This window comes from Anticarsia gemmatalis, chromosome 6 (genome assembly GCF_050436995.1).
Source record: "Anticarsia gemmatalis isolate Benzon Research Colony breed Stoneville strain chromosome 6, ilAntGemm2 primary, whole genome shotgun sequence".
In the NCBI taxonomy this organism is placed as follows: domain Eukaryota; kingdom Metazoa; phylum Arthropoda; class Insecta; order Lepidoptera; family Erebidae; genus Anticarsia; species Anticarsia gemmatalis.
In genome coordinates, this window is record NC_134750.1 from 1,560,288 (window position 1) to 1,587,010 (window position 26,723).

General features: G+C 33.1%; 2 protein-coding genes across 2 annotated transcripts in view; one reads left to right on the forward strand and one right to left on the reverse strand.

Annotated features, from left to right (window-relative positions):
• Ance-3 (angiotensin-converting enzyme Ance-3) overlaps window positions 1-26,723 on the reverse strand; it is a 179,870-nt gene that overhangs the window by 86,567 nt on the left and 66,580 nt on the right. The gene's annotated exons all lie outside the window — the stretch shown is intronic.
• On the forward strand, window positions 11,575-13,593 carry LOC142973464 (uncharacterized). The gene is made up of 2 exons (XM_076115155.1): window positions 11,575-11,728; window positions 12,195-13,593. The coding sequence occupies exons 1-2, from the start codon at window positions 11,717-11,719 to the stop codon at window positions 13,263-13,265; spliced, it is 1,083 nt and encodes a 360-aa protein (XP_075971270.1). The 5' UTR covers window positions 11,575-11,716; the 3' UTR covers window positions 13,266-13,593.

Sequence of the window (26,723 nt, forward strand, 5' to 3'; positions counted from 1 at the left end):
TGTGTACGTAAGGATAAAAGTAGCATACAAAACTGCAGCGTTTTACTTGCCTAGTGCGTAACATCAAACGATTAGTCGATTACGAAAATTTGATCGCAGTGTATCGATAGAAATGTACTAAACAAACCCACGACTTGCTATATATGAAACAAGGAGAAATTTCTTATAAGAACTGGGGAAAAACATTGTGTAATGTTTTGCATATTTGTTGATAATTCTGTGTTAAGGTCAAGTTTTGTTTGTTTTTAGTAATAGAATAGTAATTCATGCGTTCTTCCGTGAATTTGTTGAAATTGGCATGTTTATTTTGTTGATTTTTAGAAGTAAAATGATGATATTGGTTTCTTTGAATTTGATTGCAAAGGATCTGTCATTGACATAAATTATTATTGTTCATATCATGTCATCAACTTATTATTTTAAATTGACTTGTAGTCATAACCTCGATTGTACTTTTCTAAATCGTAGTGTAAAGTAAGTGTTTGATAATGACAAAGTAGATTAAATACAGTAATTTAGCTTTATTATGTCTAGTATAACAAATAAAAACTAATTATTTAAATCGCTTTATGACTTCTATAAAAGGGAACAAATCAGGTTATTTAAGGCCATCTAATTTTAACTATATAAGTTTAAATAGCACACAAATCCTATAAAAACTCTCTGAGGACTAAATTAGTCGCGACGGCAAAAAAATATCTCAATTAAGTCAGACACGTAAAAACTGTTTCTATAGTAACACGTTGTAGGTAATATAATGATTAACCAAAATGTTCCTTGAATATTTTTATGATACTTACAATAGATGTTATTCACGTTTTCTTAAATTTTATCATTCAATAAAGCCGGCATATAATTCAAGAAAATACGATTGTATTATAATAGTGTATATTTTTCTAAATTATTATTTTACGATGTACCAAAAAGTATTAAAAGTTCGGATTAATGAACGTTACCAAAAAGAAATATGGATTACTTGAGTTTTCGTACGATTTGGTTAGACGCAATGCAAATTTTTTTTCTTACTAGCTTTATTATTATTTATTACTAGCTGACCCGCGCAACTTCGCTTGCGTCACCTAAGAGAATGGGTCAAAATTTTCCCCGTTTTTGTAACATTTTTCGTTGCTACTCCGCTCCTAATGACCGTAGCGTGATGTTATATAGCCTATAGCCTTCCTCGATAAATGAGCTATCTAACACTGAATTTTTCAAATCCGACCAGTAGTTCCTGAGATTAGCGCGTTCAAACAAACAAACAAACAAACAAACAATCAAACAAACAAACTCTTCAGCTTTATAATATTAGTATATATTAGTATAGATAGCATCAAGCCGCTGCGCAGAAGACGAGAATTAAATAAAGGGAACGAACACGGCATCTTATAAGTTAATGTCATCACTTACAGAACCAAGTTGACAGAACTATAATCTCTTATGCCCGGTTTCTGAGATACATTTAGCGGTAGCTCATCTATTTAAAAGCGTTTTTTTATATGAGTTTAAACGCTATTGAATAGCTAAACTACCGCTAAATGTTCCTTAGAAACCGGGAGTTATAGAACTAACTTCATATAAATACACTAGCTGACCCGCGCAACTTCGTTTGCGTCACATAAGAGAGAATGGGTCAAAATTTCCCCCGTTTTTGTAACATTTTCTACTGGTACTCTGCTCCTATAGGTCGTAGCGTGATGATATATAGCCTATAGCCTTCCTCGATAAATGGGCTATCTAACATTGAAAGATTTTTTCAAATCGGACCAGTAGTTCTTGAGATTAGCGCGTTCAAACAAACAAACAAACAAACAAACAAACAAACTCTTCAGCTTTATAATATTAGTATAGATTTGTGCAATACGCAATGCATCAGCCTAAATACAACTATCAAGCTTTGCATCATTTTCATTATTATTGAATATTCTATATTGCATTACTTTACTTTTTACCATTCTCTCAGATTGCCTGTACTCCAATCAAATGCCGCGAGCACAGCCCACACGCATTTAGTAATCGTAAGACGTAACTATACCTTCATATTTTAAACAGTGTATGGAACGCATCTGCAATTGTGACTTTTACTCAGTCATAAAATGTATCAGATTATATTATCAATTGCGAAATTTACAAAGCGTTATTCATGTAAAAGGAGTAATACTCGGGTGTAGAGTTAAAAAACTGGAGAACTTTCAAAGTCATGTGTAGAAATAATGAACAATTGAACCAAGCATTTTTTTGTTCAAAGCACAAACTAAAAATCCTCGAATAATCACGGGGACTTTTACCAACAGTGGACACAAAGTACAACCAGACCTTAAACAACTATTTGTTTATCGCTCAAATATCTGATCCGTAGTAATCAAACCCATGACTGCATACTGTGCAACGGCAAAACGATGGGTAAATTGATATATCAATTTTACTTCACTGTACTTCACATAACAATTATTTTATGGATGAATAAAAATAACTCACTTGAACTTTGATCCGGTATTAAGACAAAATATTGGGATTCCCATTTAATTTTACTAAAAACTTCAATTCCGAATCCGCAATGAATCATTTTCAAATACAAAAAGTCTTTTGTCAATCGCTTAAAAATAGAGAGGCGGTAGCGTGCAAGCAATTTCCTGGTTGCATTATTAAAAGGGTTTTTTAACTAAAAACCAATGACATTTTCAAAGTAACAAGTTTATTTGGCGTGTAATTCATTTTCTGGTGAATTTGCATGCAGTCTCACGACGGGTGGGGAATGCCTATGCACTAAATGTACATTTATTTTAAGTAAATTTTACTCGATCCTGTTTCGTTTTGGAAGTATTTTTTGTTCGTCTATTGAAGCTATTATGTCGTGATCAATTCATTACTATTTGACTGCTACAACGGCGTAGTGGGTAATGTGATCGCCGCCACTGCGTCAGGAAGTAGGCTTTGGACTTGTATTCCAAAAACCTAATTACAATAGATATCATAATTATATGCCGCGATGCGACGATAATGCGCTTTCCTTTTTTTTTCATTTCCAAAAACAATCTGTAAAAAAAATTGTACAGGTTCTTTTCGATTCACGAATTTATCTGTATTAAGTACACTTTTTTATCCTGTTTTGCAAATAAAACTTTGATTCGCGTAAATAACAGCCATCTATCTGAAGTTTAATATTGTTATCTAATTAACATAAATTCAACTCGTAATATTTTTTTTATGAGAGAATCGAACTTAGTAATACAATTAACACAGCCTTCAATCTTTCATCGTATGTTACATTAAATATCTATAGTGAAACCTACAATGCCTTGAGTTTGCAATGAACATCATCCTCAATAAAGTTATGAAACAGTAACGGACGTTAATTGGTTTATACGATATAATAATTGTGTATCATGAAGACGAATAGTCGAATTGTCGGATTTTCCTGTTGGGAAATTCAATCAATAGTTAAATACATACTTGCTAGGTCAATTACCGTTTTTTTTAAATATTCTTACGTTATTGAAGTGTGGATAAACTGTAGATCAAAGTTTAAAAGTAAACCCCTCTGAGAAGCCAAATTTCAAATCGTTTGCAAGTTTTTTTTAGTACGTAAATAGGGAAGTATATTGAGTGGGTATAAAATTTCAATTTCAGGAAAGGATTTTTAAAAACTTTTTGAAATAAATAAAATAAGTGACGCACAACACACTCAAGTTTAAGAACGTCGACGACAAAGAAAATCATATTTTCCTTGTAATGCCAACCTGGGTGATGTTTGGCATCACCCAGGTTTTACGAAAAATTCATCCCTTTATATAAAAAAGCATTTCTTTCTGTAGTTTAACCTACAAGGGCAAGTGTTAATTCTTAATCCTTATTATGAAATATATCACAAGCTTCTTTTGGTAAGTTTTGTTAATTTACGTAAGCAAATACCAACGAGTATGGATTGACCGTTAACTGAAAGGTCGTGGGTTCAATACCAAACTCGTTTATTGTAGTTCGATGATGCTGATGTCACAATAATGTACCTTACTTCATATTTTAATAAGGTATGATATTTTAGACAAGTTACGTATTGAAAATTGATTTGTTTTAATTGTCAAATGCAACCTTCCACATTGAACTAATACCCTCTTATTCATAAACACACTATAAACCTACTTTAGTAAAAAAACTACTAAAATATGTTTTCTCTTTTTCATTTTGCTAAGGAGTGAAAGAAACAATATATCTTGTAAGCCTCTCATATCTTCATATATTTTGTGAATAAGGCGTGTAGATTTCAGTACTAATTATGTAAATATTAATGCTAAAATTACTCCCGAAAAACCCTTAAAATAATAAATAAAATAAAATAAATATCTTTAACACTAAGTGGTACCCGTGTCAGTATGACTGTGGATAGTGATATAGCAGTTATATAGCTACTAAATGACCATTTACTAACATATACAATATACATATATTTTATAAAGAAACTTAGTAAGCTAGTCAGTAAACAGTAAAAAAGGCCATTTAATTATATCTTGAAAGATGGCGGTAAATTTGCAATGAATTTCCCCATTTAGGTAGCCTCTTTTTATTATTTACACACAATAAAACTGGTAACTTTGACCTGACATTTCATTATAATGAGTGCAGCGAAGTGCGTAACCTGCACTTGACCAGGGCGTTGACACAATGACAGAAATTAAGTTGTGAGAGTTGAATAAAAATAATTTATACTTCACTTACGAAAGCTTAGGTTAAAAGATTCCTTAGTCTTAGTGAATGCTTCATTTGGTAGTAGTTCGTGCGGTTACATTATAAAGAGTAATCTAATAGTGTCGTACTCGTTTAAAGAAAAAATAAAGACACTCCACGACACAATAGAAGGATATTTCAATTTTTCGCCCATATAACTATGAGGTTATCTCAATAATTATTATACCGCTGTTACGCTATACCATACATGTAACAAAAACACATTTTTGTGATCACATTACCTGTCACTCAAATTATTCCACCAGTATAACTTTCTGGTGTAAACAGCACATAAAGTACAGACGGTTGCTTCCTAATGCAAAGTAATTTTATACAGAGAATATCTTTAAAAATTCTTGAACTCAATGTCACATCCTCGTAACTCAGATTTGAAATTAGATAAAATTACAAAAGTTAGATAAAACATTACATAAACGTATGTAAGAACGTTAAAAAATAACTTCCGCTGCACAAAACAAAAGGTTGTAGAAATTCACACAATCGTTGAAAAAATAATTAGACAAAGTTTAAATATCGGAGGCCATCTATCAAACAAAATGCTAGAAAAAATATTTAAAGAATAGAACTCTTCACACGTAGAATATTATTTATACTGCTCATGAAAACTTGGGTAGTTAGACTGGGTTAACGAAAAATTATTAAACTTGTACTGTTAAAAAGTTTATCCAAAATGCTCACGCTGTGTATTTTTTTGGAAAACATTGTTGATATTGTAATTATTGCAGACTGAAACATTTTATTAGGCTCTCGTTTGATACCAGTAAAAATAAGACACTGTGACGTCACTATATCGTATTTCTATACTAAAATGTGTAAATTACGGGTCGCAATGAAAATTAAACGAACAATCATATTTTTTTCGCATTCATATTTTTTCTAGATGTAACCTTTATTTATGTAACTTCTTCCTCTAAATAATAATGTAATACATTTTCAATGTTATCGTCGACATCTTGCAACCCAAGACTAATTCATATGGCATTTATCTAAAATATATTATTGTCAATATGAAAATGCGGATCCTACATTTTATACGCGGATGTAAACTGCTTGGCTTATAACGGGCAGTTTATAAGCGCAAATGGCCTAAAACCTATTTTATTCTGCATTTTATACGACCGTTTGGAAAAATAAATTAGTTTAGGATTTTTGAATTACGCAATTTTAAATTTTACGCTTTTTGATTTCGAAAGAATCAAAACAGCTGTGCAGTTTTGAAAGATGCAAGCGTTAGGACGCTTTCACATTTAGCAAAAGATGCATTAACATAAGAGCATCCTATATGAGCAAAACATGCATAAGCATTAAGGATCCCATTTAGGTTTCGTAACTTTATAGTGACATGTACCTGCAAGTACGACGTACCAAAAAGGTGAAGTTTGACTTTATATCAACAAATAATAGAGCGATTACACGTCGATTTTATTAGTCTTTCTTACTTTTTCTGTGTCTTTTGTACTGATGCAGAATTCATTATTGTTACATAGAGTGAGAAAACTACATGTTTGACTTAGAAAATAAGATATTTAATTAAAATTTTAGAAGAGAATGTGATTTCAAAACACTTGACAAGAGTCAGTAAGTCATATGCAAAAACTAACCTTTTTATATACTAATACGCCTAATATGAAAAAAACCTTATTACCTTTTGAAACAAGGATCAATCTGATGTTCGCGTAGGTAATAAATAAAATATTTCTATAGTTAAACTTGATCTTCTAAGAATCCCAACTGATGCAACAATCAAAAAATGAAAGTGCATACTGATGGTCACATGCGACTGGTTTATAATCATATTATTATTTATGATATTAATCATCATAATCATCGATTATGCAATAAAAACGCATACGATTTCGTATGACTTTACCTTTTGGATAATCTGTTAGGGATGGCAAATGTATATTAGTTTTTTAAGAAGGTGAAGAATTAAGGCTCTATAAACGACATTAGATTGTCAGAACGACTAATGAAAAGGCTACTTAAGTTAAGGTTCATAAACGCGAAATAAGTGTAATAATAATAATAATAAGTGTATTTCTGAGTTGTCTAAAATATTTGCGTCCATTTCAGATAATAATAAGAACATTGTTTTGACATTTTATTAATTTGTATAGCACTTTAATTACACTACATTATTACGAAAGTTAGCATTCGTTAAGAGAGTCCTAATAGCAAGAGTACGATCCAAAAATAGAGTCGAAAACTGCATTTTCGTGCATCTGCTGATAAAAAACAAACAGTCAAACTAATCTCATATTAGCTACAACATCAAGTTAACTCAAAAAATGCATCTAACTGAAAAATTTGTAATCAAGTATCAATGACACTGCATTCAAAAAATCCAATAACAATATTTGACATAATGAACAGCAGTCTATAAATTAAAACGACGCCCACATTTCGCATACTTGTATCAAATATTGATAGATTCTGCACAAAATTTGTTATGTACACCTTGACATACTAGAGTGCTCTAAATTATTGACAATATGTTAACATCGGCATGAGATGGCACCTATGCTTAAGGTTAGGGCACACTGGAGGAAAAACTAAATCAAACTGCAATTCTTGAATATTATGCTAATTCTATAAGCAGGGCTCCTGCCGAAAGCAAGATATCTTTACGGAAAGATCGTTTATTAATTATATCGATTGCTTTCTTGTTACAAAATTGTGCCCGAAGCAGAATGATGCAAACTAAATATCGAGCTTATCATCCTTATTCTAAGAATAGTATCTCAAAACAGCACTATCAAAGGGTCTTCGTTGTAAACTAAAAGTCAATATTACGAAAATGTCGAATTTTTATACCCACATATTTTCTCGAATCATTTGCACTAAGTAATAGACATGCGCTTAAAGTAATGGGCATGCTCAGAAACATACAATAAGGTAAACTAAAAAACTTGATAGCTCCTTCAAACTTTAGGATGTATAACTATAGGCTTTGATTCACCGTCAGTGTGTTTTAAGCCTTAAAACCAAACCATCAAAAGTGATTAGGCTAATATCGACATTTTATGGTATAAAATAAAGATCCATATTAAAACTACATCCTGTATTTCTAGGTCTTTCAAGATCATCAATATAAAGGTGATCTAGTTTTGATGCCTGTATTTTGAATACTATATCAAATGAAGAAGCTCAATTTAAATACTAATTAGTAATTATATATTAATGAGCCTACCGTGACGAATATTATTAATTCCTTATATTAAAAAAGACATAAAATGTGATTCGATAATGACCCTTGCATAAACTGAATTTTATATATACGAATCATCACACATGCCTCATTGTGTGGTTTTTTTAATAGCTTTGAGAAGGTCTTCGATAAGGGCTGATATAAGCACGATTAAAATTGGTTCTGACCAGACATACATTTTAAACGGTTCCTGCGCCTAAAATTTGTGTAGGGTAATTGCGGCACTTTGATCCTAGCAATAAACTATATGTATAGGGCTAAAATCACCTGTTTATTTCCCTCATATTATTCCGTAAGAGTGGACACTGTTTCGTAATACTTTTTCAGGATTTGGTAGCTCGTTTCTTTCTTTTCTGTTTTTTAAATAGACCCGCACTAAGATTGCTCTTCTGTCGCGGGGACTTTTACAAACATACAAACAACGGACACAAAGTACAACCAGACCGTTGCGATCCACAAATATTTGTCCCGTGTGGGAATAGAACCCTCGATTTCCCGACGCAATGGTAGCGGCGTGGTGACCTAACCCACTAATCTATTTTGTTTAAATTTATCGCAACGGTATATTACCAAATCACAGTTTGCAAAAGCGGCAAGTTTTATTAGAACTGATGGGTGCCGTAGAATACTGGCCAGGAAGACATTATATTCGTAACTGGTAGATAGTAGGTGACTATACCTCAGTGAACTAATTTCAACAGAAAACCTAATACCTTAATGCAGAAGAAAGTATCTCTTCAGGCGACTCAAAATTACATCACCCATTACATATTTATCGCAAAACAGAATCAGCAGAATTCATTGAACAGGTTTTAGTCGTAGGCGATGTCCTAGTGCCCTGTTAAGCTGTGTTGAAGTCTAGAACTTAGGCAATGTGCTGATAAATAGATAGTAGGTATATATACATACAAATAATATTAAACTGTCTACTATATAATATAAGCTTTTTAATAAAAGTGAACTGTCTGTCTGTGGTATCGGTTTAAAAACTCTTTCAGCAATTATAGCTGTTTACATATGACAAAGCAAAAAAACCCTTTTAAAAATGTTTGTTTATCTGACTGTAAGTAATGGCTGAACCGATTTTGATGGAACTTTAATTGGAAGATAGACTAGCTTGCGTATAAAGCGTATAAGATAAATAAATTATCGTAGACACATGTCAAGTTCTTTCGCGAAACTTAAAAAATCAAGTTAAATATATTATGAAAGCTGGATTAGTCACTTTAGACGCGAATGGACCCGCGGGGCATAGCTATTAATCAATAAATACTTCCTGCTTATTGATTTAGCTTGGGTTACTTCATTTGACGTTTAAAACTGACTGCGAAGTAAGTTATAACTATTGATTTGCACCACGATTACGAGCTTTTGGTATTATTGTGCCGCCTTAACACTTCACTCGGCACACAAAAGTCTTCTGATAGTTATATGAATTTAATCTTATCAGCACCTGCATCTTTGAGGACAATGCTTTTCAAACCGAGGAAAGGTCTATTCTATCTCTCTGTCATACTGAGGATTAAAGAGCTGTCATGCAAGCAAAGGTTTCCTTACGATGATTTTCTTTACTGTTAAAATAAGTATATAATGATTGCAAAAACATTAGTCACATTTATTATTGTACCACTCTATCAGTTTGGCTATCAAAACTTATTAAACACGTATTTCATATGATTTGCACAAGTTTACGGCAAAAAGCTAGCCTCCTATTACATGGGATTTTTAATGACCAAATGTAGATGTACTTCATGCACCTCTGCCTGCATCTTCGATATTATGTATGTTTGTATGTACATGTTATAACGCAAAAAACTGCGTTTAATGTCTAATGAGTAACCCTCACATATTAAAAAGCGGTAATAACTTTATCCTACTATGTATACTACAGATATTTCTACGGATAAAACACAAACACAAGATTCTATTACAGGCAACGTTCGATAATTCCAACTATGTAATAGTATGTAATAGATACACGTGGCTTGTATACAAACAAGCAAAAAACACATTTGTATTCACACATCGTTCATTAACATTAACTGAACATTCGTTGTACAATAAGGATCAATTACTGTTACTTTGTTTTGTTAATAGATAGATTTTATAATGAGATACAGTAGAATCAATGGTAGATAGTGTAATTATTTTCGCAAGAATATTGAGAAATAATAAAATATATTTTGGCTAAGCTAAACTATTATAAAATATACTTACATAAAATTATAATTTAAAAAGAAAGGGGTTAAGAGAGATGTATTTTAGATCAAGGCATAGCCCCTTTTCAATTTGGGAGGAAACTTCTGTTCACCATTGTGACAGTAATGCGAAAAAAGGGGTAAGGTATTACTAAAACTATATTCAATTATTTGTAGGTCACTATAACTTTTATTACGGATGGGAATTGAATCCGTTGCACCCTTATGGCTAAGATAACAACTGCGATTTGATTCCTGTCGTGGAATTAATTTTTTTAAGATATATAAAAGTAATAATGAAAAGCGGGCGTATTATCTGATTATAATAATTTTCTGCCAATTTTTCCATCGGATAACTAGAAGGCAATTTATTTGTCAGTACATATGAAATGCATATTGAATAGTATGTAGTTACATTATTTTTCTAAAAGGAGAAAGAAAAGAGACACGCCTATAGAAAAACTGTTATAACTGTTTTATTTATTTCAATGTAAAGTAGGATTCATAAATAAGCAATGGAAAACACTGTACATTATTATTAGAAAAGTATTCAACAAAGCCCTGTTGATTCTAGTATGCAAATTTAACAATATAACTGCTTTGGTCTATGCAATTATGTAAATGGAGACCGCAAGGCCCTGGGATCGATTCTCAAATATGATCAAGTATTTTTTGGGTTTTCCTATTGAACGAAATTCCAATATAATTTTGTAAATATACTAATGGCAGATTAAAAGTTAGGATAATTAATGACAAGAACAATAATAATTTTTTGTTTAAAGAAACATGAAGAATAGTACCGTAAGTAGTAACCGATTAAAAGTAATTTAACCGTCGCAGTCCCTTTTTGTCAACATCTGTGTAGTGAATGAACTTCGATTCAATATTTTAAAAATATTAAAATGTCATAATTACAAAAAGTAATTAACGCTCAGTAACTTATTAAAATATTGAAACTTAAGAATGTTTCAAAAGATCGCAATCTCACATCATTACCAATTAAAAATCTTACAACTCGCACATTGTAAAAGTTAAATAAAACAAAATATACTTACTAACAATTACTTGAACCAAAACTTTAGAATAATGAGATAAAAATAAATAAAAGAGAGATACACAAGGATATACATAACATAGAAGAAAGTACAGCAGAATTTATACTTTAATTTCACTTAAAATATTTAATTTCTGCACCTACAGTTATCAACTACAACATCAGTTTCGTATTTCCGAAGTGCAACCTAAACATTTAGCAAGAACCTTGAAGCAGCGTACAAAGGAAAAGCATTCACAGATCAGCGATAGACGATTACGTTAATTATATTTAAATTATATCATTGGCAGTAAACCGGTCGCCTCGGATCTCTATGTAGACAGATATAGAGCATTTCGGCTCGCTCGAAACCGAACCCCCTCAAAAGCGAAAGTGTAACATGGTCCTATAGCACCGCCATTTTTTTTTCTTCGCTCGGCCGCTCTTACCGCATATATATAGCGAAGCAACGAACGATCACGCATCATTCGCATTCAGGACTTCGCTGACTTCAGTGCAACCTACAAGTGCAGCATCATGAGACACATGGTGTGTTCACAGTTAAAACATTACGAAAATCAGTGTTTGTGTAGCAATTATAATTCCATAGGGTTGTGACAGTGCCTGGATACGCAAATTCCCCTTGTCCCAGTTACGCAACGAGGAAATTGCGTAGTGTCGTAGTCGATGCTAACTCGACCACTCATTAGAACAACAAGCCCCCGAGCATATTCGTACCAGATAATTAGTCAACTGCGATAATAACTTTCGATTCCACTTACAATCACATTTGTTCCAGTTCTTGAATAATCTTTGTTTTTTATGATGTCCTTTTTACTAGTGAATTAAGGATTCGATATCCGAATTTAATTAACAATTTAATTATTTATTTTTGCTCTGAATTAAGAATCACTTATTAACAAACTCAACCCTATTGAATTCAGTCTGAAATAATTTAACAATTTTTAGTGAATACGTGTTCAATTTGTTTAAAATCACTCTGTTTTGTCGGCAGCTCGTGGCCGCCAGTCTGGTGGCTCTCTTGGCGTTTGCTCACGCTGAGGAAGCCAAGAAAGCAGAAACGGAAGTGGCAGTGACCGATAACAAGGAAGTTGCTTCAGACGACAAGAAACACGAGAAGAGAGGACTAGACCTTGGCTTGGGCTATGGCGGACACGGTGGATTTGACGGTGGTTTCGGAGGCAGCTATGGTGGCGGTTACGGAGGCGGTTTCGGCGGTGGTTACGGTGATGCCCACACCAACATCCACAAGACCGTCACTGTGGTCAAGAACGTCCCAGTCCCCTACCCAGTCGAGAAACACATCCCTTACCCGGTAGAGAAGCACGTTCCCGTACCCGTGAAGGTACCAGTCCCTCAACCCTACCCCGTTGTCAAGCATGTGCCTTACCCAGTTAAGGAGATCGTCAAAGTACCCGTACACGTACCCCAGCCCTACCCCGTTGAGAAGAAGGTGCCTTACCCCGTCCATGTACCCGTAGACAGGCCCGTTCCCGTCAAGGTGTACGTGCCCCAACCTTACCCCGTAGAGAAGAAGGTGCACGTTCCCGTCAAGGTTCATGTGCCCGCTCCCTACCCCGTTGAGAAGAAGGTCCCCTACCCCGTAAAGGTGCCAGTACATGTGCCCGCTCCTTACCCCGTCTACAAGGAAGTGCATGTCCCAGTGAAGGTCCCCGTCGACAGGCCCTACCCCGTGCACATCCCCAAGCCTGTGCCCTACCCAGTTGAGAAGCCCGTGCCTTACCCCGTTGAGAAGCCCGTGCCCTACCCCGTGAAAGTGCCCGTCGACAGGCCTTACCCCGTTCATGTTGAGAAGCCCGTGCCTTACCCCGTCAAGGTCCCCGTGCCCGCCCCTTACCCCGTTGAGAAGCACATCCCATACCCAGTGGAGAAGCCCGTGCCATACCCCGTGAAGGTGCCCGTTGACAGGCCCTACCCCGTCCACATCGAGAAGCACGTGCCTGTCCACATCGAGAAGCACGTGCCCTACCCAGTGAAGGTGCCAGTCCCAGTCGTCGTCGGTCACGAACACGGCCACGAATATGGTCATCATGATAGCTACTAAGGCTGCAGGGAGCAGAAACGTCTGAATGTGATACATAAATATAAGCTTAGCACATAATACGAACGTGGGGCGCGAAATACCCCAAGGATAGTGGTCGTGGTACCAGATCCGAGGAACTCGTATTCCACGACTCGCGATCAAACGCACTGAAATAAATACTCTATTAGTCTACTTTTTGTTACATTTTTTTTTAAATCGGTTGAAGTTATGTTTGAGTTTATGTACCTGTTATTTTAAGACGAAAATGATGTTTTTGAATCTCTTAACATTTTTTTTGGATGATCGAGCTGATTGTGATTAAATAAATGGCCACGCCAATTTAAAAATATCAGTGTTTTTAATTCTATTGTCCCTGTGTAATTGAGTGTAACGTTATGGGTCTGTAAGTATTTACGAAATGCGAAATAATATGACCCAGATAGAACATCGCAAGTGGCTATCCGCTAGTTACGTACATGGCGAAACTTGGTACATTTTCACTCTTGACAATAAACACGCGCTACTACGATCTTTGTTTTGCGTAATAAGCTACGATATTACGCTCGCGTAATCTTGTACGACTACAATTAGCTACAATGTTCTATCATTTATTAGCGGAGCGATGTAATAAAATATAATTTTGGATCATTGAATCGATCGTTTTTGAATCATTGAATGCGTATCGGTCGCGATCGAGAAATTGCTAATTACGTATTCATTGCATAAAATCACCAATATGCTAGGCATTCGTTCAAATTGCAAATTGATTACCGTCTTGTAGATGATCTTTCAAAATCATTGTATTACTTGATTTATGATGCATGTTTTATGAACATTATATGTTGCAAAATGTCATTACACCTGTTGTTTACGCGCAGCGGTGCGACAAACGTGCGATGTTGCAAACATGAAGCTTATTTGCGCAAGTATTGTTTTAAAATAATTACGTTATTGGCAATAATTGAACTTTTATGAAGCATATTTTGTTGCGCTTTTGGCCAAAGTATGTGGTTAATGGAAGAAAGACCGGTTGTGGCTGTCATTTTATTTGCCATCTCGAGTGACTTACGTTGATATTACGAAAAGTCATTAACACTTTTATGAATGAAAGGTCAGGTTATGTTTGTTTGTACCGCTATAAATCGAATCGATCTTTAAAAATTGTGTTTACCGAATGTACACATAAACTACCTACGACCCTACCTTATAGCAAACTTTCTTTTAAAATAGTTCTAAGACGTCGGGTGAACAAATAAGGTATCCTAACCTTTAATTTTTAATCGCGTTTAAGACCCGTTGCATTATAATATTATAGTTCTAAGAGCCGTAAAAAGTAGCATAAGTGTAAGTTATCTGATTTTCTCAAAAACTCTACCTCATAATATGACTAATATTGGCATTAATAAGTAAATCATAGTTATGCGTTTGCAGTAAAACGTAAGTTTACTATTCAAAGCGTGTGAGTCTGTGCCGTAATAGTAAACACTTATTGCTCGCTCGCAATACGTGTTGTCATAGTACTTGATGAAATAAGAATGTAAACGATGATTTCCTATATGTAGAGCATTGTTTGTTTATGTTACTATTGATCTTATAACCAGATTCATACTTATATATAAATAATTTCAAGAGGGTTTAGAGTCCTTACACAAATATTAAAATCTTGAGGTTTTAAACAATCTATGATCGGCATGTATAGTATGATTGGTAAAAGTCGAACTATGGCACAAGAAAAATAAACATGCTTATCCTGTACTGCTTGTCAAAATAAAATAGAGGAAATTCAGAAATGAACACATTTAATATTTCACGAAATTTTGTTTCCCCGAACTATTATAGGCACTAAGATAACTTAATAAGGACTCGAGAATACCCTGCTCTATAAAATAATATCATCAAAATTATGACAGATTATTATCTCTATCAACTGCAGGGTTTAACTCTCCTCCTGTTTACGCTGGTCATACACTTTTCATTGAAAAATATAAATAGTCTATCTTCTACAAAAATCGACTATACTTGATTTTTATATTATTCCAAAATAACAGGAATAAGTATGTTTACAAAAATATATTAACTGTTAATTGTGTCTAACGGTCGTCGCGGGTCGCCTGATTTAATAAAAATAAAACACTTACAAAATTATAATATAAGATAAGATTTTTTCTAAACATTATCTTATTTTCAGACCACCTGGTTCTATTTGTATAATTGAATGCATTAACCTAGGCAAAGCACATTTAAATATTAAATTTATGAATTTTGACCTACAAACTTATCTCGATACATTTTGTTAAATAAATCGAATGAATTTTATTATTTTAATTCTTGATTTTAACACATTGTTTTAAATAAATACATTTTAAATTAGTTTTTGATGAAATCATTTATCATATGAATTGGACGAATAAATAAGATATCAATCAGAATATTGTAATATAACCTTTTTCTTAATAAAACAATAAAATATACTAGTTGGTTCGCGCTGCTGCGCTCGCACAAAAGATTTTAAAAGATAAAATTTTATAGTTTTGACATGATTATTTTGTATTTTGGCTTTTGAGAACTGAATTTGTATTTGCAGTCCAGTAAATCTACTTAAAATTTATACGTAAGAAGTTTTAATAGGTAAAACATATTTTTTTTATTAAACATACGCTTACAAAAGACATTTCAACAAGACTTCAAGCAAGTAATACACCTTTGATTCATGCAACGACTAAAGATGAATAAATGACTTATTACAGAGTTCATTAACCTTAGCATTTTCATAATGTTAGACATTAGTTGGTAGTAAACACTAGGTAATAAGTACTTTAGGTAACCAGTTTGTAATAACTGTACGTGCAAGTGTTGATGATTTTTCTACTGATGCAATTTGTATGCAACATTTAACCACGGCTGAACTCGCGTCATAGTTTTAACTAGTAAAATCTAAATGGTCTTTAAGTTTTAAGAATGACATTTTAGTTAAAAGTAAGGTTTCCAAAACAGTTTTAAGGAAGGTTCTTAACTAACTGCAGAATCCTTTTCCGTACCTATCTATAGCTCAATTCTCTACTACTATCGACTACCGACAATCAGCTAGCTTTCGATAAATTTCGTATGAAAATCTGATCAGCGCCTCTAACGGACGTCGTTGGAACTATTTTGACGGCACATTTTAACTGTCGAACTTTCGATACTCGACAGTACCGGCTGTACAGAATCGAGGTACTGACGGCACAGTATTGAAACAGACAGCCTTGTCAGATTAAGACGAATCTTTGAATCACAATCGTTCGCTCGAAGTTATATGTTTAGATTAATGATGTCAAAGTTACTATTCATAGATTATAATCAAAGTAGTCATCCATCTACAAACATAATAAAGTTAATTTAAAAAATATGATAAATTAAAATTACGCAAACGATAATTTTATAATACAACATAATTACGTTTAGACTTTTTGCAAGAGACTGGTTCAAACAATCAGATAGACAAATGGCCAATGTTGACCAACATGGCCAGCTAGTGTGGCCAACTAGTGTGGCCAACATTGTTGAACTGTGTGCCAATGCACTTTCGAGTCCGTCACATATCGGCATTGGTGTGTAACTCCTTCCAGTTTTGTAAATAGACGGGAAACTTTTTGTTGAGCGATTTTGAGTGGCGTTGCGATTGCCGAAACAATTTTACAGAGCAGGATATCAAGTAAAAAGAATTACTGACACTACAAACGTTTGTTTAACTAATTACACTAAAACATTGCACTGCAACAACAATGAAAACACTAAATAAAACAAAAAATTAAATACTTTAAAATATATCGCAGGATATTTTAATATTCAAAGGAGTTCTAGTCCCAATTTGTAAATTTTGGGTTTATATTATAACCTATACCGATTAGAACAAGGTATGATTTTCATTTAATTACAGTTAATACTCATAAAACGCAAACGATTCAAAGCAATGTCCATCGCAAATCTACGTCTGTATTAACAAAAACACTACTAAGTATAAAGCGGTTGTTCGGCTTATTACGGCGAGCGTGTTAGGTAATTGTGCAACAAAATGTAGCCAGTCTACACCAGTGATAGACGTTTGGACAGTAAAGCGATTTGATAGGAATTTATTGCTCTATTAGATGTTACACTTCGTGAAGAATGCTCGACAGGACGTTTCGGTGTAAATTATCACGTACTTAGCGGACATGCAATTCTTTACCGACTTATAAATTACTAGTATTTAAGAATTTTTATTGTACTCGAATATGTAGGTAAAGGTGTATGAAATATATCCACGTTCCGCTAGTAACAATTTTAGTCTCATGTAATAGGGAGCGAGTCTTTTGCCATTTACCGCGCGTGTTACTAAAAGCATTTTATTTAATTATTATTTTAAACATTTTTTGCTATACAATGAGCAATATTTGCATCGAACGCAGTCTTATGTCCTTATTAAATAATTAGAGTATATTAAAGTATATGCAACTCGACTACATTCCAACAATTTCCATGTAGCAGACATTTATTGATATTTCTTTTATAGAATGAGGAGGCAGATTTACTATTTTTTTTAATTATTACGAAAATATGTGCTAAAATACATTAGTTTTAGGCTGAAAGGAGCCAAGGTCTCCCTGGTCTTTCACACGTCTTATTTTAATCTAATTTCATTGATCCATAACAGTTCAAAAAGCTATTATAATTTCAAAATACTTTTAAGGACCACACACCTGCGACCCAATAACTTAGAAGCGAACTGCCAAGTATAGTAAGTAATTATGTAAATATGATTCCAACGTCATTTGTTATGTACGGGAAGACTGTTTCAAAAGCTTTACGTGTGCGGCACTCGATGTATTGTATGAAAACTGGTTTCATTGTAATTTACTCTTAGACTTAGCTTTCTTTACAAAAATTCTTACATATTATAAGTATCTTTAAACACAGATTGTGTGTTTGTTTTATTTTCCCTCTTTACACAAGAAAAAGGCGTGACCAATTTGAATATAACTTGTCAGAATGATAGAACATACTTTAAGGAAGGGCTATAATACCAAAGAAAAACATCGCCGGTTTATAAATAACATCGAATTCTTCGAGAAACTTATCTTAACTCTACATAGAGCCGTTCTAAATTCTCTACAATTATAAATAGCAATAAATACCTAACCCAGCAGTAGGCCAGTTGAAGTAAGTACAACAATAAAAACTAATTAACCGACCTGGCACAAAAAGTGAAGTAATGTGTCAGATTGTATCGCTACTCTGTGATTAAAATGTCATTAAACTTTGTGTGGTCGTAAGCAATTAAGACAAGAATTTTCGTTGCGATAGAATAAACAATGCTTGATTTTGTGATACTGTAATTTAAGGCTGCAGTTATTTGGGTAACCATTTGGTGGGGTGTATTTTAAGTAAGTAGGCAGAAAAAAACGCAAATCTTTGTTATAATCTCTTCATATTTTAAACAAGCAAAGAAAGTTTGTTTTTTAAGTAGTACGCATAGTCATTTTTGCACGGATCAGGAATGCTTACCCCACTACCATATGGGATTCATAGCATGAAAGACAGAGAGAAAGAGTCATTTTTGCACGGTTTCCACCACGCAAAAAGCCATTTTTAAAGAGGATTCCAATATAATGCATTGAAGACTCGTTTAAATTGGTTAAACTGATGCAACTTCAGCGCTGCGTTCGGGCTACGAATACGAGTTGAACAAAGTTAGCTCGATCCACTAGTGACATAATTTGATAAGTACCTACATATATAGGACATTATTTTGAATAGCAATGGGCAGTACCTATCCAAGCTTTCCAGCAGAATCCATTGGTAATAATGAACTGACTCGATATTTCAATTTCAACTAGAAAATTACCCCCTTTTTCAGAAAAGGTATATGTGCACATATTATATCACGCTAAAAGGGTCTACAAAAGAATTTCCAAAATACAACCACTAATCTTCAGAAGTGAGTCAACCGAAGCGTAAATAGTAGGTCAAGCCCCTCTCCGGCACACAATTACCTTGCGTTCGTATGCGTAATGCCGGTATCACATGTAACGCATTGTTTCTGCAATTACATTATTAGATCAATTTTAAAGTTAGATTGGGATCCTTCATTGTAAGATAGCTTCGTACGAACTTCTGCCGTTATGCAGTAAGATACAATAAGATACTTTGTACAATCATATAACCAAAGAAAATGTATTGAATTAATCTTTAAATTCATGTTGTTTTCATGTTCAATTCATTTTGTTTATTTATTCATTTAAAATATAAAAATGTTAAAAGTAATGTTAAAAATGTTTATTAAAGTTAAAAGTACATATGTAAAAAGATTTTCTTTAAATATTAAAAAAAATATACGAACACAATTTAGGAATTTTTGTTATTTGGTTCTTTTTTTATAAAAATAATTTTAATAGTAATTTTTTTAAATAGGCATAATAAATTTACTTTTCAAAATACTAATACATATCACTCCTTTTCCATTAAAAACTAATTTCCTCCAAAGATCCCTAAAAAATAGTTTTACACGGAAAAAACCAAAATTAATAAAATACACTACATAATTTTAAAGTTAAAAAAACTACCGATTAAAAAATAATTTATGCTGATAATAGTATACATTCTATTACCTTTACTCTAATAAAAGTCGTGCATATCGTTTGCAAAACGACTTCACATCTTACATTATCTTATGTAACAATATATTTTGATTGATCGTTCCAACATATTTATTATATCGAACTATTACTGTCTAGTGCCTGATGTCTTAATGGTAAAGTCGTGATGAACTGATGATGTTAATGTATTGAAGATCAAATTATTCGCTGCTGTGTGTTTTAATGAGATGCTGCTTAAATTTTATTTGTTAAGTGTTGCTTAAGCGGCTGTCGAATTTTTAGATTGATTTAATTGGGTTGTGATTGAAAATGGATCAGATTTGTGAAGTTGCAAAAATCCTAAGTGTTGAGATTGACGAAGATGATAATAAAAGTGCCAACACTCCTTATGTAAGTTGATCGAATCTTCTCTTAGTAAATAATTATGAAAAGGTCTTACCCCTGGTTTCTGAGATATGTTATATTATGTTAGCTATTCATTAGCATTTAAACTCATAAATACAAAAATGCTATTGAATAGATAAACTACCGTTAAATATATGATGTGTGATGTAAATTATTTCCATGTCAAAAACGTGACACGATTTAGACATTTTTTGCATTGAAAGAAAACTCTACTACCATACATGGCAGTAAGTACCAATATTAACTACTACATCCAAAACAGACATACTTACAAAAGCACAACATCAACTAACCAAACAAAGATGACAAAAAACAACACTGTCTACAAAAGAATAAAACAATTTAAACAATTTCAAACAAAACACCATCACCAAAACAAGGCTGACATGAAAACGCCTTTGCCTCAAAGCAACGGAAAGCAAGAGTAGTTGTTTCAAGGTCAAGAGCAGTGCTCAATGGGACGAGTCGGAACGAAAGCGAGAGTTGTGACGTCACGATGCGCACGAGTGACTCACGGAGCTAGTGCTGACATGATTATGATGAGATTGTGTGACGTCATAGATTTTTATTGATGAATTTAAATATTTTTATAGGCTAAATTTTTTTGGTTTATGACTGGTATATCCAAAGGTGTAGGCTGGAGTGTATTAAAAGATATTCATTAGCTGTCGCTTATAACTATTTTTTTTTAACAGTCCAAGCTATCGAAAATATATGGCAGCGTTTCCAACAAGAAATTACATTACTCATAGCATTTAATGTTGCCCACTTTAGGAACTGAACTAAAGACCATGTCCATGTGAAACGAACAATTTATTTATAATTTGTAATTTTTATGGGAATAGTCTGACTAGCATTGGGATGCTTAAAATAAATATTTTGTTTTGTTACGTAACATATGAATAACTCTGAACAAACACAAAATAATATTATTCAGCGTAATCTTTTGTGGGTGTGTAGTAAAATGGATTCCTAACGATTACAAATCATAATACAGAGAATTCCCAAAAGATTACGCCTTCGTGTGCCTCTGCCTTCATAATGAAATGTGAGTTGTGTGCATAGATACATATTTGTGTGTATTTTAAATTTTTAAAGCGCAGAGAGTACTTTACCCCGTTCATGAAAATAGTACATGTTAGGACCTAGCAAGGTAGCTTATGGGCTCAAAGTCTAAACACTCTCTCATTGCAAGAGTAGACTCTTAAACAGCGTGAAATCGTAACACTGGCGTACAATTTACAGATATATTAAACTTACTACTACTACCCTTACCTAGCAGTAGGACAGTAATGGGTAAAAAAATAATTCCTTAAGATAACACCAAATCTTCACACTTAATGTTGGCATTAAAGATAAATTATTCCAAATTATGTGCAAGTTTGTAGTAAGCTACGAAAATTCCCAGTAACTTATCTTGCCGAAATGGATAAGTAATCCTCCTGTCCTTGACACGAAGCCAAATTACAACAAGATTGACGTTTACATAATGAGTCAGGTAAAATTGTCGTGATGAAAGGTCAACACAGGTGAGACAGGTGCAACAGTGTTAACAAAAGAACTGAAATAAATGGAATTGGACATGGGTAACGAGAAATTAATCCCAAATTGAAACGCGTATAAAATACGCTTTTCAAAAAAGTAAGCCGTATAAAATAGGGGGACAAACAATTGCCATTTACTCGACAGATACCAAACTTCGAAAAATTGAGAAGTATTCTACATACATAAATAAAATCAGGACTTCTTCCTATAAGGGTAGGCCTCTGCTGAGTCTACCAGTGACCAGATAACGCAACTTGGTACGATCTTTACAGTACTCCCTTGAAATGTATTGATGTAAACTGAAAAGGAATAAATTTACTATGACGACTCGAGAATCGAACCCAATTTAATCAATCGCGCCCCATAAAATGTCAAAAAATATATATCTAATGTAGATATTATATGCTATATCTTCACAAATGCTCTATACAAGTCCTCTAAAGCCACACAACAAACATTCTATTAAACAACAGACATATCGACAAGCATGCTGTAACACGTTACCGACAAATTGCGAGCATCATTGTGCATTCTACAATGGTAGCAGTTTCTCACGCTCGAGTTCTACACTTTCCTTCTTTCCTGTATTGTTTGTAGCGATTATTGAAGCTAAATTACTTTTAATTATGTCATGTTGTTTTGTTTTGACATAGAGTACGTTGAGTTCATTAACCAAGAGCGTAATAAACGATATGATTAAATAACGACGAAAAACTTATTTATCCTAGTAAATTAGATACTTTTCCAGATAGTTCTCAATCATACCTATTACCTGAAGGCTGAAAGGCTGAAAAGTTTAGATTGTAAAAGTAGATAAAATTATTTTCGGACCTTCTTTGGTTATAGTGATTGAGTAATTTTTTTAATTTACAAAGTAGATTTGATTTTTAGAGTATTTTAAGAATTTAAACTTAGATGTAGAACATAATAATATGTATTCAAAATTAAAATCATTCTAAATACAACGCCATCTGTACAGAATCGAATGAACTAAAGCGATCGCTGCATAAAACTCGAAGCAAAAAAATACCTTCACTTATGTATTACAACTAATTAATTTAAATAAGAATGGCCGTGCAACGCCATCTATACTTAAATCTCAGAACTAACATATAGCTGACCATCAGAAAAAAAAAACAAAAGTGAAAGGAAGTAGGTAGTATTTTTAATTCTTCGCACGCATAAAAACTAAGTAGTTCTTCGTTTAACCGTCAATTTATTTTCGACCAGTGGCGCTAGTGTGTTAAGGCTTCGCAAAATCTATGTAATATGTCATTTGACATAACATTCCAATTATTTAACAAGGAAGATATTTTATCTTGTCACGGACGACAAGACAACTGATACAATGCATTCCAAGGAGTGTAGACACTGTTATATGACGTCATCTAGGAAATTGGACACCATTTTTTTTTATTACTTACCGAACCATATTCGAACAAATGCATTGTTTAAGTTGACTTACCTGAAAATAAAAAAATATTATGTTAATTAAATTATTTTAAGTTTATCGTAACGAACTCCATTATTTAAAAGGGTTTAAAGAAAGTATTCATGGGCCTTTTATTGAGTTCTTGTTTTCAACTATTTTCTTCCCAAATTTTACGAAAATGGATTCAACGGTTTAGCAGAAAACCTCGATAAACAGATAGAATCTCACATTTATAATATTAAGTGCTCGAAACTTTTGAAGTTGTCAATCATAACTTGTTTTTATTAATACTTGTACACTAGACGTAAAACATTCAGTACGGAATGAGCTAAATCCATATTCCTGTACCATAGTAATAAAAATTCTGTTCCAAATGGCATTATGGCTAAAGACACGCAATACTAACATTCGTTATTCTCTTAATTAATGCAAAACCCTTATTACAGGATAAAAGCTATGCCGAAGACCACTGCCCTCTCCAGCTGTCACATCAGTCCATCAAATCACGTCATGTACCAATAGTTATTACACTTGAGGCCACACATATCACACCAGTCTACCATCAATAAATTTCGTCCGCACTATTAATAATGTTCCACAATCAGACCGTTCCGACACTTGGCGAAGTTAATCGCTTGTTACTTATGTAATAGACGGTTCTGGAATATATTTTATGTAGCTTCTTTGCAGTGCAAGGAAAGTACTTATTTATTGGTTAACCACTAAGAAATGTACAAGCCTATATTGAAATAAATTTAATAGGTATAATTGCTGATCTGCAAACTATTACCACTAGCAACAAATGTCGACGACAAGAATGATCTTGGGGACTTGTAAAGTCCTAGAACATTTTTTCGGTGGGATAGTTGGCCAACAGTGGGCACTTTACGTAGGCCGCCAGATTGTTTGCGTAGATTTCAGTGTCAAAATGATCTGAGGAAGTTTCAGGACTATGATTAAATTAGCCCTAGGCTAAGCAAGTAACTAGTAAACCTATCAACGACACATATTTCAAGTCTACCTTAATCTATTACATGCTAAAACTTATATAAAGCGGAGCCAATAACTTGTCAAATGCATGAATAATGCAAGCATAACTAGGACTATGATTTACTCTTAATACCTAGGAAACGAGTCATCTTACACAATGTACAGACAACCGGTCCAGTTGAAACACCTTTATTGCTACGAGAGTTTATTGATCATAATAATTAAAGCTTGTAATCGAGTATTTGAAAGTGAACAGAACTGTGGACAAGACACTTCAATTTCCCTATCATAGGCCGAAAGGCAGTTATTTGGATGTCGGAAAGTCAAACATCCATTTGACATCAATAGTTAAAAATATTGTGGAAGAATATTATTATGAAGTTTGAAAAGCTACCTCGCGAGTTGGACACCTAGCTGAAAATACTTAGTTCCTCATCAAAAAGCAGGGAGAGAATAGACTTATTTATCAGGCCCTAAGCTTCTGAAAACGTTGACTGTACAGCCATGACTGTATATCATTAGCAAGGAACACAAGAAGTCCATTTATTTAGCGGCTATGATGCTAACCACCTCGTTTCCTCTAGTACCTTTATCTGTCGAAAATTTGGTAGCGGTAGCCTTTTGAGCCATGCACAAATTTTACCTGATGTCACCTTTATCATCTGCACTAGATAAATATCGACCAATGATGATGATGCGAAAGACAGACATATTATATAATAACCAGAGCGATATACTTTTAACACCAATATTTTTTGTACAGAGTTCATAAACATATGAGCAATAATAAAATATTTTAAAGCAATTTTCCGTACTATTAATCACAAAATGTTGCGTATAATTTTTGATTATCGTTCGCTATTGTTATGGAATGTTATAATGACCGACAAATCCTTGATAAGGCCCTTCGTACTATGTTATTAGGTAGTGCAATATCCGTACAATAATGCTTAAACGTTTTGAAAAATTAATTCAATTATTTTATGTCATAATTTGAATTTTAAGCGTTTGTTTTTCTCCATATTTTATTTAAACGCCTATATCAATTGTTCTTGTTTATGACGAGCACTAAAAGAATATACACGTCTTTTGTTAATACATGGTTTTTTACATGAATATAAGACTCAAAGCAATAATTAATGCAATAATTATTTTAGTTATAACAACAACTCTAAGTTCAATTACATCGCCAACGATTGTACCAAGGACATACTTTTATATCATTCAAAAGACGTTTTTTTATAAACAAAAATTAACAGTTAGCGTTCTTTTTCACACCGTTGTCGATTTGAATTAATATGTGTTAAATTCTAATGATATCAATGTTAATCTAATCATAAATAATAAACACAAACCAAGTGTCATCATCAAACGTAAAACATTTTGTAGCTACAAAACTAATTATGTACATAATAATATAATATATCAAATACGCAATTTTCAATGATGAAAATAAAGTAGGTAATGAGGAAATAGTGATGTGACTGTGAAGTCGATAGATGTGAACTGTCATCGTGTGGTACAATGATCGATAAAAAATAGGGAAGTGCCCGCGCGATATGTTGTGGTTGTGCGGGAGTCGACGCTCCAAGCTGTACTTGTAAAGAGAAAAGTGTTCAGCGAAAATAGAATTGCTTTAAAATTATCATTAGTAATTGGAAATTTCATTGGTGATAAAGGTAGCTAATTTTTTTGTTGTGACATTTTAATAAATATGTATACTATATATTTCTAGTAGCTCAATAAATAAATCACTCTTTTCTGTTTGGGTAAAAATCAATACATTGTGAAGAAAGGGTTTTTCGGGAACGCAGTTTCAATTGTCCCTTTTAGCGAGAAGACAAGATACAAGACTATTAATGTATCTATACATGCAATTAAAGACCTACTAACAATAATTGTTTTTATAAATACAGGCACGTAGCATTTTACACAAAAGTATCGAGAAAATTTCAAACTATTATTTGGTTTTATAAAATTATATTTCCAAACATTTAAAACTATTTCATTTTATTCTCCCCCACTACTAAATACAGCATATAAGAGCGCTCGTAATGAAGACATCTTTATCTTTATAATGTTTCACACACAATAAACACTATGTTAATTGAGATTCGTACCTTAAAAGCGTTATTACATTATAAGATAACATCTTGTACTTCGAGATGCATATCAATGTTGTATAATATAGTTCCTTCATTACTACAAATAAAAGTATGGCAAACTAAGCAAGGCAATATAAAAATTTTCAGAATAAGAGATAAAAAAGCAGAAGTTATATACATTTTACCCTACATATAATAATGATTTACTGTTCAAAGGGCCAGTTATTGAAACTTTGACGTTTTAATAGAATAAAGTAAGAAAAAACTTTTTCCTTTTCAATTATGGTACTTTTGAATTCCCCGAAAAACATTATTATCTTGTAAGCTACCTTACTATTGTCATTTTGCTAATAATTTGAAAAATGTTGAGTCCTATCGATGATGATGA